The 18,292-nt window shown below is 36.5% G+C and overlaps 2 protein-coding genes across 3 annotated transcripts; both read right to left on the reverse strand.

Moving 5' to 3' along the window:
• Positions 1-2,669: 2,669 nt before the first annotated feature.
• Positions 2,670-5,666, reverse strand: LOC148063428 (regulator of G protein signaling 21-like). Its single transcript, XM_087810826.1, has 6 exons — positions 5,460-5,666; positions 3,970-4,162; positions 3,833-3,892; positions 3,703-3,764; positions 3,468-3,634; positions 2,670-3,378 (listed from the first exon to the last, which is right to left on the reverse strand). Exons 2-6 carry the CDS (start codon positions 4,041-4,043, stop codon positions 3,199-3,201), a joined length of 543 nt encoding a protein of 180 aa, XP_087666952.1. The 5' UTR covers positions 4,044-4,162; positions 5,460-5,666; the 3' UTR covers positions 2,670-3,198.
• Positions 5,667-8,566: 2,900 nt separating this feature from the next.
• rgs1 (regulator of G protein signaling 1) lies at positions 8,567-12,997 on the reverse strand. Of its 2 annotated transcripts, XM_087811887.1 has the most exons (5): positions 12,655-12,997; positions 9,670-9,890; positions 9,381-9,465; positions 9,143-9,309; positions 8,567-8,990 (listed from the first exon to the last, which is right to left on the reverse strand). In XM_087811887.1, exons 2-5 carry the CDS (start codon positions 9,802-9,804, stop codon positions 8,814-8,816), a joined length of 564 nt encoding a protein of 187 aa, XP_087668013.1. In that variant the 5' UTR covers positions 9,805-9,890; positions 12,655-12,997; the 3' UTR covers positions 8,567-8,813. The 2 variants fall into 2 exon arrangements, with proteins under 2 accessions (XP_087668013.1, XP_087668014.1); XM_087811888.1 differs by lacking the exon at positions 12,655-12,997 and having other exon boundaries at positions 9,381-9,460; positions 9,670-9,763.
• Positions 12,998-18,292: the final 5,295 nt, after the last annotated feature.

Below are 18,292 nucleotides of genomic sequence, written 5' to 3' on the forward strand. Positions count from 1 at the left end.
GGCGACTCGAGTCGAGCGGGCAGCACACTGCCACCTTCAGGATATTATTGGTAGTCCATCTAATGCTAAACCTATACAGGTATATGAAAATCAGACACTTTTATTGCCAGTGTTGTAAACACAACTCAGGATTTTTTTTTGGTGGTGCCATAACAGAATGGAATTATATAAATTAAATATAAATAAAAAAATTAAAAATATGATACATTAAAATAAAACAACAGCCATTGACATAAACTGACAATTATATAATGAATAATTAATTAAAAACATTACATCTAACATTAAATAATATTCATGATCGGACAGCAGACGGATAGAAAGAGTTCTTGAACCATGATGTTCTGATCCATATCGATGACAGGAGCAGTTGGATCAGGGGGTGTCCCGGTGAGAGGAGTCAGCTACGATCTGGTCTGTAACTGTTGCAGCTGAGTACCACACTGTGATGGATGAGGTAATAATGGAGTCCATAGGTGGTGAACAATGTGGTGTTTTACATTATGCATTTCCTACATTTTCTCAACACACTGTTGTCTTATCCCACTCTTGTACTCTGTACTGACACAAAACAAATCCATGTTGTGTTTACAACACAGGAAATAAAAGTTTCTAAATCTGATTCTTAAACTGATGGCATTTACATGTAGTTAAAGTGAACCTCAATTACCACAAAAAAAAAATAAGATGAAAATAAATCTTCACACCAGGAGAAGTAGAATACAATATTTTATTATGCATTGATTGAAAACCGATTAATAATAACAGTGACACATTTTCTTGTTCTCGTGTTTATTTTATTAATTTTTTATTTATTTCGGAGTTTGTATGTTGTTATTGTGATGTATTATTCTTCAGGTTAGGTTAGGTAGAACGTTATTGATCCCTCAGGAGAAATCGGGAAATTGTTTTTATTATATCTATCACAATATGTATTTATTTATTTATAAATTATATCTATCATTCTGTTTTTTAACGATATTCTTCCTTATTATTTTATTTTAAGTGTGTTATTTAAATATGTGTACTTTATTTTCTAATACAATACGTATTTATGTTTAATCTGTTTTTACTGCTTGTATCTGTTTTAAAAGCTCGAACATCAACGAAGAACAATATCAATGTAATCGTTAAGAGATGTTTAAACATGGTCCACGAGATGTCACTGTCTCCCACATAATTACATTTACGTTTAAATCTTGTTAGAAGATATTGTTGCTTTTGGCTTAAATCACTCAAGAAATCTAGAAAATTTGAATAAGACAAAAAATGAAGATCCAATTTTTTGGCTGAACAGGCTTCCATTTAAAATAAACATTCAGAATAAAATGAATGTATGTAGAGCAGGGGAGTTGAGGTTCCTGTTCAGCTGATTTGATACCACAACCATTGCATTGTGGTATCAGTGGTAACACAAGGTTGCACGTGTGCGTGTGAGTTGAGAATAGGTTTTTGTTTGTTGTGACACAGACAATATTATGGAAAATGAAATGCCAAATAAAATAATGGATCCAGTTATTTGTTTAAATTAAATATCTCAGTGAAAAGAATACTTGTTAAAATAATAAAGGAATAGTGTGTTAGAAAGCAGTTACATGACCAATGACAGTATGTAAAATAAAAAAACGTTTAAAATTTCAGATCAGTAGTTGCTGCAACACAGCTTCCTCCTTTCTTAACCAATCGTGTTCACCCTCTCTAGCCACTCCCGACTTCTTCATGCCCTCCTTTATCTTAACCTTCACCTTCCTCTTCTTTCTTTAGCAGGTGCTTCCATTTCTACCATTGTCCTCCTTTAACTGTAATTACCGGTATTTGCTAACTATTTTAGTCCAATATTTGTTTTGTATTGTGACCAATACCATCATAGGAATTGTGAGGTTGAACTTATAATAATAATAGATATTTGGTAATATATTTTGTTGTTACATATATTAAATATTTAGCCTAAGTAAGACGCCGCTACAGTTCTCTTGAGTCTTAACCATCTGAAAATGTGATCTTAACAAATCAAAAAGTTAGTGTTTGTTTTCTAAAAAATCCACACCTAAATACATGTACTTTTTGCCAAAGACCAACATCCTGTTCTTGCTTGAATCAGCAGTCTGTCACATGACTGTCAGCCAACCCCCAAAAAACAGAAGAACCCAAATGAGGAAACGATGACTAGACAGCTTAGCTTCTCTTTTACTTAACCTTGGATTTATCTTTTTTACGCCGTTTTCTTTTCTAAACACGTGTTCCCAAAAGTAATTTTTAACACTAGCGGATCAAACACCTTTTATTAATCACCTAGATGGTGGGGCAGAAGTTAGCACATGCGTGGGTGTTGGCTGATACAGTTGATATCAAAAGAGGATGTTGTGGGTTGGATCTTAACTCGCACTTCCTCCTGAAGGTTCATCGCTGCCCTGCGTAAACTGCTTCCTTTGGGCAACAATTGCATGTAAACATTTATAATTGACCCATTTTTGAATTTGGGAAAAAACGTCTTACTTCGGCACATTAGACATGTCTTTAAAGTTTAAAGTAGTGATTAATTCAGTTGAACTACTTAAGTTGAAAGAACAATAAAATGAAGAAACAGGATTATTAGCGCCATTGATCGCAGCATTAAAATAAATATGACCTTTTGGATATAAAATGACGACTCATGCTACAGAAGGAACTGATTATATCTCTAAGTGCTTCCTTTATTTTACAGACAAACATTAGACAGTGTGAAAGTTGAAAGAACTCAAGAGGAAAATACGAAAAATGGGTCGAACCATTGGCTCAATGAACAGTAAAAGTTTAGCTTATTTCAATAGAATGTTCATTTTAAATAAGTTATCCCGTCCCTGCTGTCACATTCCTTTTAGTTGACAGACCAACTCCCTTATTTCCCTGTAAATAAAGCATTAAAAAATGCTTCAGAATCCGACAAACAAATCAAAAAAAGTGTTAGCATGGATTGTATCTATGTGGTAGCCTTAGCATTATTTCTTAATCCTTACATACGCCACCAAACGCCACCTGTTCAGACATTTGTCTAGTCTCTCCCGATGAATGTAAACACCTGCCTCAGTACAACCGCACTAACAGATGGTTTTTTATTTCCCGTTTGATAACTAGATGCTACATTAACAAGTTAGTCCAGCAGAGACGCGGATGTCATCTTGGTATATATCCATAACGAACATCTTTGAGATGCTGTGCTTACATCTTAACTGTGTTGGACTCCAACAACACCCTGAAGAGGTCCGACCTGAGGAAACGAGGGTAAGAGTCTTTCTCCATCAACGAGTAGACAATATTCTGAGCGTCGTCGAAGCTCATTCTGTTGGCCGCCAGGATGTTTCGTTTGACTGCCTCTCGGGTTTTGTGATCGATATTGATCTATAGGAAGGCGGAAACAAAGGGTGGGTTAAAAATAGTTAGGAGAGTAACGTGAGGGGGGTCGTGCAGGTGTTCATCACTATAACTACCTCTCTCGGGGCGTTGGCTTCGATGTAGCGTTTGAAAATCTTTTTAGCCCTCGACGACATCCTGAAGGAAGACTTGATCCGCTTATACTCCTCGCAGACCAGCCAGAACTCAATGTTTTCGTCACTGAACTCAGACTTTAAAAAGGCCTGGAATATCTGCATCCCGCCTGGAAGTCAAATAATAAACATAAATACAGACCATTCCAGTTGCAAATGTGTCGATTTTTGAACGTACAGTTGGATTTTAAAAGCCTTTCCAGAGACTGGGACCACTGTGACACCTCGTCGAAGCAGAGCCTGGACGAGGAAAAAGGGAAGAAGTTAAGACGCATATTCCGAAGGGTGTTCAGAGTCGTATTTCTCACCCCTCAGAAGACGTTCTCCGAGATGCTCCACACCGCAACGGAGACCCCAGTTTTCCCTGCCTGTCAAAGCGCATCGTGTAAATCTCGCTGTCCTAACAGAAAGTTCAAATTTAAAATTGTAAAAAAAAAAAGTTTACCTGCATTTTCCCGCTTTGCCACTTTCCAAGAAGTGTAGCACTTCCCTGGGAGATGAGGAGACTCGACTCGGCATCGTGGAGTTGAGGACCTCCTGATCTTCACTGTGTGTGTTGCAGGCGCCCAGTGTTACACATTTATAGACAAGCCAGGCGTGAAAATGAGGCTGTTGGCGCGTCAGTGTCTGATTCTGATCTAACCACAGGGAGAGAGGAAGTTAGGTTGTGACGCCAGATTTCGTAAGTCAAACTTTTTCTTTTTTTTTAAACTTCTGTTTACTTGACTTAATAACATACATAATATTTGATGTAAAGACTATAAATGTTATAGAAAAGCTTAATGGTCTGTGTGAATCTGCATTTGTAAAAATAACTTGGGCAGTAAAACCCGCTATTATTACAGTCTGTAAAGTGTCATGTAATCATTGAACTGCTTCACAGAAGCGGGTCAGACAATGTTTTAATTGAATGTACTGAGAGACTTTTTGTAGTTACCAGATAAATAAGAAGAAACAACACAAGAGCATTTCTTCTTGTTTAAGGTGAAGGCTCATAGAAGATAAAACAGGATCGCAGTTACACTCTTCTGACACGTGGGGCCGCCAGAAACAGCATTGTAAACTGGCATATTGTGGCTTTTAAATAATGGAATCATACTTCACATATCAACTAGAGAAGTAAGGTACAAATTTCACCAATTTAAAATAAATAAGAACAACATAAATAATCCTCCTCTCAGCACTGTCATCAGTGAGCAGAGAAGTAGAATGAGTGCACGAATGCTCCTTCCCAGGAGCAAAACAAATAGACTCAAGGACTCATTCATTCCTCGGGCTATTCAATTGTACAATTCTGAGTTCGGGGGCAGGAGTGGAGTAAAAGTATCATGATGTTCTATTCCATGTTAGTCTTTGTATCCTTTGTCTTTGTTATTTTTATTTGATCTATGTTCTTTATCTTTAGACTTAGATTGTATCATCTTGTTCTTTCTCTTTATTTCTCTTAGTTCTTGTTCTTATTTTATTTTGATTATTTTTTATGAAAAATTGCTGAATTTGCTGTGGATAATTTGGAAAAAAAACAACAAATTTCCCGAAGGAGACCTCCTGAGGGATCAATAAAGTTCAACCTAACCTACCTAACCTAATGTGTTAAATATAGTAACTGCTGGTGTTTTTACTATACAATTGAAATGGTGTAAGAAGTGATATTGCATGGAAACATATAAAGGTTATTTTATTATTACTGGTGACCCACATGAAAAGTATTGACAAGTCAACTATTTCCTAATCCTCTTGCCCTATGTAGCTGGGAAAAGCCTTCAGCACACAAACACTAATAATAATTATAATAAATAATAATGAATAATACATCAAGTTTTCTAGAACCTCATTTACTACTTAATGGAACTGTATTTTACCAGTCCAGTTAATCTATCTCGCTGTTTTAGTAATAAATACGTTCTTATACATACTAGTAAAGTTCATAGTCACCTTTTCCCGACTTATTTCCCTCTTTAGCGTGTAGATTACTGACTTCTCTTTTCTTTACGACAGATGATATGAGGGACAGGCAGGAGTTCAGTCCAACTAATGTTGATTGTGAAAATCCCTAACAGATTATCTCAAGTCCAGTTACGTAAACTAAATGTCACACATTAGCTGTTTATATAGACTTTAATGACTTCTGCTTTCAAAGCCCAAATGCCTGTTTTGTGCGTCAATCTACAAAGATAAGACCGAAAAATGTTGAAGTCCTTATTGAACGCATCATAGACTCATGTCTTTTAAGTGTCATGTCTTCAGTTGAGTATTATTCTTAAAAGGTACTTCAGTTTGAGGGAGTAGTTATAATGCAGCTGCCTGACATCCGTTGAAAAGACTGTAGAACCACACCAGGACAAAATCTATTTAATCACTTTCCATCCACATACACACAACACTTGAAAACTCAACTGTGTTTTCAATCCATTAGCTGAGAAATGTACGCATAGATACAGAACACGCAGGCTAATGGATACTTTGTAGCTCTCCAGAGTGTAGAATTCTACTCTTAGATGAATGTCTGACGGGGCTGCAGTAGGTCATACGGTTTACAATCCATTGTGAATTCACTACTTAAATAAGCATTCGGGTTTTCGCCTGCCAAAACACACACCCATCCGACATCTATGTGAGTGGAGTTTGTGCGTTCTGCTTGCCAAAGACACCTCTGCGAATTGAGGATTCTACTCGCAAAGGCTTTCTGCTTAGTTTGAAAGCGCAGAGCATTAAAAGAGTTGTTTAGCCAAAAGTTTGTTTTTTGAATTGGATGTTAGCAGGGCGATTTTGTTGCAATTGAAGGTTTTCAAAGATGTTTTTTTTTTGCAAATAAGGGTTTGATAAAAAGTTCTATTTCATGACATGATTTCAGGAAATTTGGAAAGTTGACCCGCACTCATAAAACCATGTCATCTTTAACTAGGTATGGAGACCCATTAATTGAAAGGAATTAAGAACTAATTACAAAGAAATGTTACAGTAAATGTTGATAATGGACAAAGAAAATGATAAATAAATGTCAGTAATGTTCTGGAGATCCATGTAGATCAGACCTGGGCGAAGTGCGGCCCTTTGACTGTATTTATGTGTTAGGTTCTAATGCATTAACAAATGTATTTTGTATTTATTATTAATTTACTTTTTCACATACTTCCCTCCTTTTTGTGTGTAATTCTTTGAGTATATATTAATCCCTCAAAACATTTTTTTTAAGTTAATTGAAGAAAAAAAAAAAAATCTAACAAGAATAAAATAGCTAAATAAATGTCATCGCCTAATGACTCATGTCCTTTTTCCTTTTTAGGGATTTCTTCATTTTTCTTTTTGCTTGACGGCCCCAAACAACATTCACAGAATTTAATGTGGCCCTTGAAGAATTTTAATTGCCCACCCCTGATGTAGATTGAGGGAGTTTTTAAGACTCTTTCTGGAACACTTCTGTCACCTGCTGTCAAACCCCAAAACATGTATCTGTCAGGTTAGGAATCTGGCTTAAAATTTACTTAAACAAAGAATATAAATCAAATGGTTCAAAGTCACATGTTTTACTTGTACACGTGGGGAAAAAAAGAACAGAGTTTACATGTCCGTCTGAATCCTTTTTGAAGCACAGAGCTGTTATGTCTTCATCATCGCAGGATTTATGTTTTTCCAAAGGTTTCAACCAAACACAAACTTGACTGTGTTATCCACTAGGTCAGTTTTTACTCCTTAAGAGACCTGGCACAAAGACATTTACTCCCACATTCCTCTATTATACAACAGTAAAACTCAGTAAGAGAATAGGACCGGACAGAACAGTATAACATTTTATAGACAAAAATAAATGTATAAATAAATACAGAACAGATAATATTGGTGTTAATAAAAAACATGATTTTTATCATCTTGGAGTAGGTCTGGGGGTCTAAAGTAAGGGGAAAGTCAAAATGGCAAACAGGAAAGGTAAAATAGCAGTTGAATGTAAAAGGTAAAAAAAAATTGTGATCAGAGTTTTCCATGTGTCTTTGTTTGATTCTTTTATTCTATTGAGTCACCACAAAATTATTTTGTTGTGTTTACAACAATGTCTAATTCTGACTTGTGTGAAGCTATGTCACTGTTACCATCCATAGTGTCAATTGGCAGTGCAAAATGTTGTCAAAGGGAATTTTAATTCAATGCTAATATTCTTCAACATAAGCTATTTATTAAGTGTGTACCATTTAGTTTGTAGGTCTTGACGATCTTGGTAGCCTCTACTGGTTAACACGTCACTAGAAATGACTGAGGCTCCTACGTTAAAGTGCAACAATTGTATTTTCACTTAGTAATGCATAATCTCCGATCAACATTGACCGTTCATCAAGTTTCGCAATCGTCGTGTTTATATATTTTTGTTCAAAACCTGATAGTGCTTACATCATTTCTAGCCCAGTTCAAGGATGCTCTTGTGGTCGGTTATACCTCAGCAATACATGATCTGTTTCATAACTTCCTCTGTAAAATGAAACCTTGTTGTTTACATGAATCCTGCTCGCTTAAGTGAAACTGCTTCATTTCATCTAAGAGCCGACTCACACGCCTCACGTGATACTCCTGGAGTTTCCCAGACTTGAATGTTTAATTGTCTGTAGGTGTGAGTTGTAACTGGAAATGTGTTGTAGATCAAGCCAATTTTATTTTCACTCCAATGCCTCTTCAGCAATCCATTTTCAAATTCTCTGTGGAGACTCTCAAGAGGGGCTGCATGGTCCGATACCTCCATTCATTTCTCCCGACCTGCTTGATCCTTTAGGTCTTGACCTGTGAAGTTGTGATAGAGAAAGTACCAGGACTTTGCTCAAATCAAACTTCACTCTGGACTTTTTGTCTAAAAATGGCCTCTCGTCACTGTCAGCGCACTTATTATCTTCCTGTCTGGATCTTTTTTGTTTTTTTCTTTCAGAGCGAGGCTTTTTTAATAACGCCGTCGCCATCTGCTGATCATCTCAACGACAATTGTTCTCACAGCCCGTCACGCTGTTCATTTGAATGTCGTTTGACTCACTCATTTATCTCAGGCACCGACAATCAAAAAACATTCCACTGTTTATTCGGCAGCAAAATAGATAGTTGATATATTGATATATACTTACATTTTCTTCATATTCATAACGTACTGAGTGCAAGAGGAAACATAGTACTTTTTAAAAAGCCTACTTTATCACACGGAAGCTATATCGGCAACAACAAAAAAAACTGGATTGTTCTAAATGGTTATCCGCGTTGAAATGACAGAGTGTGGCGGTAGGAGGGAGATGTCACAAGCCGGTGGTCGCTGAACAGTCACCTTGAGTCGTTCCTCCTCAGGAGTCCTTGATAGATGTCAGATTTTAGGAAGCGTGGGTAACAGTCCCTGGCCATTAAACTGTAGATGAGCTTCTGTGCCGTGTCGAAAGACGTCAGAGTGGGCTTGGAGATGTTCTTACTGATGTTTTCTCTGGTGCCCCAGTCGATGTTGATCTGAAATCAAACCGGGAATCGTCCCGATGTCACTTTATTTGTACATATATTAATGATGTTATTCAAATACCCCAAAAAAAAACACAAGTGTGTTGAGTGTCTTTCTTAAAAATTATAATCGATTAAACCAGTGAAATATCGGACACCGGGACCTGTTTAGGAGCTTCTGTTTGGACGAACTCCGAGAAGATCCTGTTGGCCGAAGAAATCATTTCCGGGACATTGTTGATTTTCTTGTAGTCCTCACAGGCGAGCCAAAACAATATGTTTTCCTCACTGTATTGAGTCTTCAGGAACTCCCGGAACGCTATCTGTCCGGCTGAAAAACAAAGCAAACGTAGACTTGAAGATTCTGGAAGGATTTGGTTGTTTTTTTTTTAAAGCTTCTACCTTTACATCTTAGAACATTGTCCACTGATTCGCCCCAAGTCTCAACATCCTCCAGCGGGTCCTTTTGAAAGCAACAGAATCTACCCTTGAAAAGAGCATTGAGATCTATCACTAGTTATTAGTGAGAGTTACATTGTCAACCAACTCATGCCAAAGTCATCCTTGTATTTACCATCTTATTCCCAGAATCGCTACTAAGAGACTTACAGTGCAAGACAAGCTGCTCCACATGGCTGCCGTCAGCGGTTTTCCTGCTCAAAACTCAATTCAAAATTAAGCCAAAACTCACTTTATTGCCATCGCCTCGTCCTTTTGGAAGGAAGATCGAGATAAGATCCTGGCAGACTGACGGCTGGCTCCTATTTAGAAAAGACTTTTGGCCACTTGTCCGCACCAGATTTGAATGGAATATATGGAAATCCATATGCAAAGTGTTGCTGGTGGAATCAAGGCTTCCCTTTCCTCATGTCTGTCACACCTTGAAGGAAGTGAGAGTGACCTCACCCCTGTCTGCGAGAAGACACACACATTTCCCATCAAAAACAAGTGCATTACAAGTAATTAAGAAATGAAGTGGATATCATTTCTACAGGAATTAATCCAGCGTTACAAATGATAGAGTTGCATCCAAACATTTGTCATTATTAATGGTCAGGAAATACTAGCCATAAACACATTTCCATAAACAAATCTATGATTAGAGGAAATGATTCACATTTGCATGTTTCTAACGCTAGTAAATGTCACCGAGATTAAGTTATTGAGCAACATTTCTTATTATGTTTTTCTTCATTGAGCATCTGTGAGTCTGGATCTCTTTAGGTTTCTGCCGAAGTACCCGACAAATAATTTCAATAATCAGGAATAAAACAAGGAACAATGATAACATGTGTGTGGTTGTTCCAAATAACCATCTGGACCCTTTAAATATTTGAGGATTTGTCACTCTCTTTGTTAAACGGAACTGTGTGAGTTGCACATGCTGGTTCCAGAATGCTACTGCCACCTGCTGTCCCATTGAACTATTTGCTATCAACAACATTTCAAATGCTAAAAAAGGGCATTGTTAGCATAGCATAGGAGTGACTTAGTGGGGTTGTGATGGTTTGATGACGCTTCATGACGCAGTGTCATGTTGTTTAGAGGTCAGTAGGTGGCGCCATCAGTTTAACAATGATGTTTCATTAGAACAGGTGTTCAAAACAAAGTAAAATAGCGCAGAGACCGCCATCTAGTGGACTCTGAAAATAATGTCACTGCTTCATGAAGCTTCATCAGTAGAAATCACTACATTTTAAGCTTTTCTTTTAAATATTGCAAGATTATAATGCAACATCACTTAAACAACTAAATAAAGAACTGTTTTTATAAGATAATATATAATAATTAAGTGATCAAAAGTGTCAGGTCTTTTGATAGAGTTCATGCTAGCTACCAAACAAACTTCTGATGGCTCATTTTGACTATTGAGATTGTTTTTAAAAGCTTTTTCTACATTTGAAAATGAAAATCAGAAAGAAAAAAGTGAAGTTCAAGTCCCCAAAATGTATCTAAAGATAAAATAAACTATATGTAAAATATAAAAAGGAGAATAATATAAAAATAAAAAAAATTCAATATTATTTCAAATATAATGAGGAGTCATGTTACAAAAAAGCATTTCCCTCGATATTGCTTTGTTAATTCACTCCCATACAGTATAAGGAAAAAAAAAAATCAGAAAAAAAAAATCTAATTTGAGTCGGGTTGAATGAATCACACCTCCACATATGCTCATATCTTGACAAATAGCATCTTTTCATGCCTCGCCGCTGAATCCCCAAATAAGAAAAACACGGCAGTTCAGGAAATCACACGGCCAATTTCCTGTCATTTTTTAAAATCAACTCCATCCCCTGCTCAGAAATACATCCCGGGAATGAAATATTGCAGGAGGAAGTGGACGCCGAAATGAGAGCGTTTATGCATTTTCCTCTGTAGCTGCGGATCTCTCCGCTGAATCATAATGCCGACATTATTGATTTTGCTTTAACAACTATATTCATAAAGATTAATGTGGCTGAGCTGGAAATGAAAGCAACAGCCAAAACGACCAAAAATTCAGAGTGAAAAAACCTGGACACGGATTAGCCCGAGGCAACAGTGATATGCTTTAATGATTGTAGCCAACAGTTGTTCATTTTAGGAGAGCAGTCGTGGAGAGAACTAATAGGGAGGCTTTGTGATGAAACTTCTTTAAAAAAAAAATAGATTATTCCATTAACGTGTATGATTAAAGCTCACTTACATATTCATCAAAGCCTCAGAGGGTGACTTTGCAAAACATAGAATCCAAAGTAGGATAAAAAATGCATTTAATTTTCCAAGGAAATATAATTAGCTTTTATTACTGTTTCAACTCTTGCAATGCATTATGGGTATTATAAGTATTGCAATAGAACAAGAAAGTATTTAAATGGATGGATGGATGGATGGATGGATGGATGGATGGATGGATAAACTTCTTTAATCCCTCTGAGGGTACTATAAAGGTTGTACTGATGAGCTGATGAAGCTTCATGAAACAGTGTCATGTTGTTTAGAGGTCAGTAGGTGGCGCCATCAGTTTAAAAATGAGGTGATGTTTAATTTAGTAAAACATTTGTTTAAAACAAAGGAAATTACTGCAGAGACTGCCATCTAGTGGAAAATAATGACACTGTTTCATGAAGCTTCATCAGACCATCACTAAATGAAACGTCAGATAATTCTAAACTGATGGCGCCACCTACTGATCTCCAAACAACATGACATTGTTTCATGAAGCTTCATCAGACCATCACGATAAAACAGTATGAATAAATAAAAAAGATCTTAAAGTCAACATCAACAAACTGTCAGAAAAATTGAAAACATCAAATCAAACAAAAAAGACTAAAAAGAAATCATTGAAAGCCAAAAATCCAAATCAGAAACTTTTGCCAACGTAGGATTCTTTTTGTGGTAGCAGTGCAGAATAAAATAATGTAATACAATAACACACAAAATGCAAAGTACTATATTTTAAAACAATTCTGGTTACCATCAAGCAATTTTCCTTTTTTTTATATTGAGATATGTGTACAAATAAATGTACTTTCAACTGTGGTGAACCAATTATTTTTTTAATGTAGAAGCGACAAAATAAAACCCCTGCGAGGATCACAAAAAAAACGTATTTGCGAGGAATCATGAATCGCTCCCAAAAGCTCACATGAAATTGGACTGTTAATAAAATTGGAATCAAAAAACGTACTGTTCATATGAGGGTTGGAGTCGCACCAGGACGAGGCTGATTTCCTACAGCTTTACAAGGGTCCTTGAATGTAGCTCAGAGGTGTTTGATGGAGAAATACATCTCTAGTTATACCTGCGGAAATTCAGTCTTTGACGATAGTTAGTGGAAGGCAGGACAGAAACACAAAAGTAACACAACGTTTTTGTGTAGTCTCGGCGACACAAAATATGTCTCAATTATGAGATTAAAACGATTATCTACAGATAAGAAAGCAGGTGAATTTGGGTGAAGCCTGAGAGTCACAAACAACAAAAACACAAAGGAAAACCGTTTAAGATATGGCTTTTGATTGATAAAGCGCTGTGTGACCCTGGTCTATAAAGGAGCTTTATAGATGACCTTTACTTTATTTATTTTCATCTGAAATATGGATGGCACTTTAATGTAAAACAAATAAGAAAAAAATTGAAGTTGACTCGTACTGAAGAGATGATGCAGTGAAGCTTTAATGCAAACAATACACTTTGTGACATGAATAACATATTTAGCATGCGTTTAGGGCTATAATGTTAGATAACAAAAACAACCTATTTGGGTGAAAGGAAGTGACTTTGTTGTGTTTTTTACTCTCTGAGTGCGTTTTTAATATGTATTCTGTCACCCTGAGTCTCATTCTGTCAAGGTTTCTGCCAACAATTGAAATAGTATTAAACTCTACAGACAAATAAGGGTTAACTTTCGGGATAATATAACTCTCTTTTTAAAAGCTATGTTTCATAATCTTTTTTAAAAGAATGGAAATGAACAGATTTAAAATTAAATTGCAAAACGTTCAAAGATTATAATGACACATCACTTAAAAACAAAAACAAAGAAGACAATATATATAATTAAATGATCAAAAGCGTCAAAATAGTTCATTTTAGCTATAATCTGATGAGTAATGTTGATTTCTAGGATACTTTTCTAGCCTTTATAATGATAATTGTAAAAGTAAAATGTGATCACAATGTATCGATAGTTAAAAAAACAAACATATACCATAGATAAAAAGAAAAAAAGGGCATTATTGGACTTGAAGTAGCAATTTGCTCAATACAGACATGATGAACCTGAATCATCCAACAATCAAGGAGATGATATCTAAAGAAAAAACAACATTCATTTCAAGTTTTTAAGGAACAAATATGGGTGTAGGATCTGAAAATATATCCTCCGGAAGTGCATATATCGTTGATAAATACCTTTAACAATACTAGGATAACAATATAGTTGTGGTTTCCTCCAACATCTGCTCTCAGCGTTGCAAAAAGAAAGAATCATGAATAGTGAGGGTAGCAGCTAGAGAGAGAGATCCTTTGGCAACCACTTATCTGTGAAAGATTTGATCATCATAAATGCATCACTGATGCGTCTGAGTGTTCCAACCTGTCTGACCTTCCTGACCGCTGGTGTTTACGCGATGGGCAACCAAGAATGTAAATCCTCACAAGTGATGGAAAACACTCAGTGATCCTCGATTTGCATGTGTCCAGACTCGCCAGGCTGGGGAATTTGTTTTTCAAAAGAGGCACCAGACAGAAGCCAGAGAATAGACGGCAGATACTTTTTTTTTCTCTTCTTCACCTCTTTTATTAACAGAACAGAGTTTTGCGACCAGAGGTGGTGATCTTAAAATTGCATCCAGACATCAGCCCCTTGGAAAATATTCGATTTGGCTTTACTGTTAGGGTGCATTTCTGTGACTAACCAGAGGGGGGCAGTGTAATCATTTCAAGGAACCACTGGGGTGTTTTCGTTTCTTTTTTTTTCTAATTGTCAAACCAGCCGAGGTCTAGTCTGGTGGGACAGGTAGAGCTTTACTCCAGGAAGTTACTCGGAGAGAGTTGTTGACACACTATCAGTCTGTATGAGTGGTGCAATGAAATGGGGAACTTTCCAGGGTGTCCGCCAACCTCCCACTCCATCGCCTTTTAACCTAATAAAGAAATATATAAATGATCAGTTCTCAGATTTAACGATTTAAGGTATAATGCTCACCTGAGGATCGTGGCCTGTGGGCCAAATGAGGCCATTCGACTGCATGTATGCGGCCCTTATGAGATGAAACTATAACTGTCAATTATACATTCTTTCCATCCATCCATTTAAATATATCTTATATATAATTGAAACTAAAGCTAAAACTGACAACATGATTGCAAAAAAAGGTGATTTATCTTCCTAATTTCAGACTCAGGGACACAAATACAGACACACATCATGTACAATAAAAGAAAATAGCTAAAGAAAAATAGTGATTTACATTATGTATACATTATTCATTATACATTATTATCTACATGATTTATATATAAAAATAAATAAATGACTATGAAGTTAAAAGATACAACTAGACTTCTTTATTAATTTGAATTTAGTATATTTGAATAAAATGAATCTACATTTAAATGTTTTTTAAAAAAAATCTTTTACTACCCAATTTGTTTTTATAACACTGGCAATTAAAGTTTTTTATTCTGATTTTGATAATACATGGTTGAATCACAAATGTATCTTTATATTACTTTGGATTCAATTCAATTGAATTTAATCACTTACTTAATAGCACTTTATGAGAGAAAAAAAAACATAGAAACAAAGAAGAACACAAAGAAAAACCTGCTTTTAACAGGCAGAAACCTCAAGTATAACCAGACTCAATGAAGGTGGCATTTTGTATACCTATCTTTACTTTTAACTTTTATTTTCATATTAACCCTGCTCTTTTTCTTCTTCAGTTTGTTATGATAGCTCGGTGGCCCCTGACAGTAGGGGTCCATAATGTAGAAATTAAAATGTAGCACCCCCACTGGGGAAAAGAGGCGTTGCACCAGGGGAGGGACGAGTCATGGGTTTTTGACGCATTAATGTCTAATGGTTTGAAAACTTGTGAACGTCCCTGTCGCTGTAAATCTACCCATAAGACACACACACACCCTTAACAGCGTTGTCATATTGACACCCACCCTCAGGTCCCCCAAGAGGACCCAGCACCTCACTTTGACAAGGCACTGTCGCCCGAACCTCCAACACAAACTTTGAAAAAAAAAGAAAAAAAATCTGGAGCCAGACATCACCTCAGCAACCAAAGCCTTCAGCATCTCTGATGCAGTCTCATCAATACCTGAGCTCCTGCTTCTGCGGGGGATTTTCTTTTTTGTCAAGCTGCTCCCAGGTAATTGATGTCCATCATCTTAGAAAAAAAAGAGAAAAAAAAAAAAGAAAAATCCAATTTTAAAGGCTTTTATTGTGCTCATATTTTAATTAGAAAGGTGGAGATTACCTTTGGCGATAGGGATTGAGTGGAATGTATGGTTTGAGTCCCCTGGCCTTCCACAAATTTGATTAGCCTGCAGTAGCTCATGTAGCAGCTGTATTGGTTATTTAAGAAGGAGTTGCTTTGTTGAAACACACACTCCCCAGCTGCTCTCTGCCAGCAAATATCGACAGGCAGGTTTTTTTTTTTTAGCTCCGAGCAAGGTACCTACAGAAGATTGTAAAGCCGTACCTGGTTTGTGATTTTTCTCGTGTTTTGAAAAAAAAAAAAAGAAGGTCCTTGAGTTTTACCGCGAGTCAGATGAGATGACTTAGCTAATGCTAATGTGAAGCTAGCATTTGTATAACAAACGAGTAAAAGATGTTGTGATGAAATACTTGCAGGGCATATTTCGTATCTATAATGATATAAATACTGTACATTGGAAGTGGACAAAATCTGGTTCGGAAAAAGTAAAGCTGCAGTTCATCAATTGTCCACTAGAGGCTAGTTGTGACAGCCAGCATCAAAAAACATACATACAGCCATAGATTATAATTCATCGATTTTCATGAATTCCAATGATAGGATTGGCTTGAGTGACAAGCGAGCGTGAATTAGCCGCAATAGCCTCGAGGTAAATGGCCGTATCTTTTTGCTCATACATAATTCAGCCTAACTGTACTGGAGGGCATCCATCCATCCATCCATCCATCCATCCATCCATTTAAATAGCTGATGTAGTAGTTTGTCCTTTCTGTGGTTATATTTTTAATTTTTCAAGGGTTTAGTTCTTTTTCACATTCAGAAAAAAAGTCAGGTACAGCTAAATAACACCCGGGGAAAAGGTTTTTAATACAAAGGTATGAAACCGATTATCATAACGCACGACAAACAATCCAGAAAAGGTCATATACACGTGTTTTATGTGTTGCATTTTTAGGTCAAGACGGCCGACTACTATACACAGTTTTTCAGCTTGAAATAATAAATGATATAACTTTGCCTATGTAAATATAGCAAGTTTAGTTTCGCCATGTGTAAATACTGAAGTAGAGCATAAATCCATGCCCCATGGCGAACACACAAATTGTACATCGTCTTCAGTGTCAGGCTGTGTTCTCGTATTCAGCAGGTTTGGGATTTAAGGACAATGTTGAGAGAAGAATGGTGCATATAAAAATGTGCTCATTATTCATATCTCACTGTATTTTAATTGCATCCAGTTTTTATGTGTGTTGTGTCCTTGAGTGCAGAGAATAGTGCGTCTATTAATACAACTTATTATTATTGTTATTTATTCCAGCGGGCTGGTGGTAAACTCCGAGAAAGGTAATGAGCTCCATCTGCGTCGTTCTTTCTTCATGCGACTCAGAGAATAATAATATGGTTCATCATGAAGTCTTAGACCATCTCCGTGCTGGGAGATGAGGTTTAGAGATAATGATCGACAGAGCAACCATCGAAATAAAATGGCGGATCAATGAAGTCGGCGGCGTCTCCCGCGTTCTTTGTACTTTCTGCTCCACCGGCAGAGAAACAAAGAGTCGTCCATTTAGCGAGTTTCTCACCAAATTAGGAGAATCAATGTTGTTTTTTTTTTTTTCTCCAAACACTTCTCGCTCAGCCTCGCAGAAAAGGTTAGTCACTTATTAGGCGGGAGGTTTTCCAGACGTCGGCTTCAAAACAAAAAAGGTTAAAAGACAATAATTAGGACTCGATACTTTCACTCAGTAAACACTCTCTGAAGCTGTTAATTAACGTGAAATCTTAAAAGTCAGCGCAAATATTTTGTCCAACTGACGAATGGAGGGGATTTAATTTGTTTTTATTGAGGACAAACAAACAGGGAAAGGTAAGCCTTTACTTTAACACGTACGTTTCTTTCTTGTTCTTTATTTTTCTATGTTTCTTATTTTCTGAATTTGGTTGTTATTAAAATCCTGTTTCAATTCAATTTCTTTTCAAGCTTTACCATGAAGTGAAAGTGATTTTCAGGTAAAAAATACGTTTTCAAAAAGTGGAGCTAACGCACAAGTTAAAAAAGCCGCAGTTCATCAATTGTCCACTTGAGGCTGGTTGTGACAGGGACTCGCACCCAGCTAAAAGAGAGACTTTTATTTTCTTGAATTACAATGATAGGAAGCGAGGTTGACTTGACTTACAAGTGAGAAGTCGTAAGTAAGTAAATAAGTAATTTACATTTGTAGAGCGCTTTTCCAGACCAGGGTCACAAAGCGCTTAAACAATCAAAACAATACTAAATACAATATATACTCAAAAGGTCAAGATAATACTGAGAACAACACAGGAGTTCCAGAAAATTAAGGAAAAGCCTGTACAAATAAAAAAAGTAGC

Source organism: Callionymus lyra, chromosome 16 (genome assembly GCF_982586985.1).
Source record: "Callionymus lyra chromosome 16, fCalLyr1.hap1.1, whole genome shotgun sequence".
In the NCBI taxonomy this organism is placed as follows: Eukaryota; Metazoa; Chordata; class Actinopteri; order Syngnathiformes; family Callionymidae; genus Callionymus; species Callionymus lyra.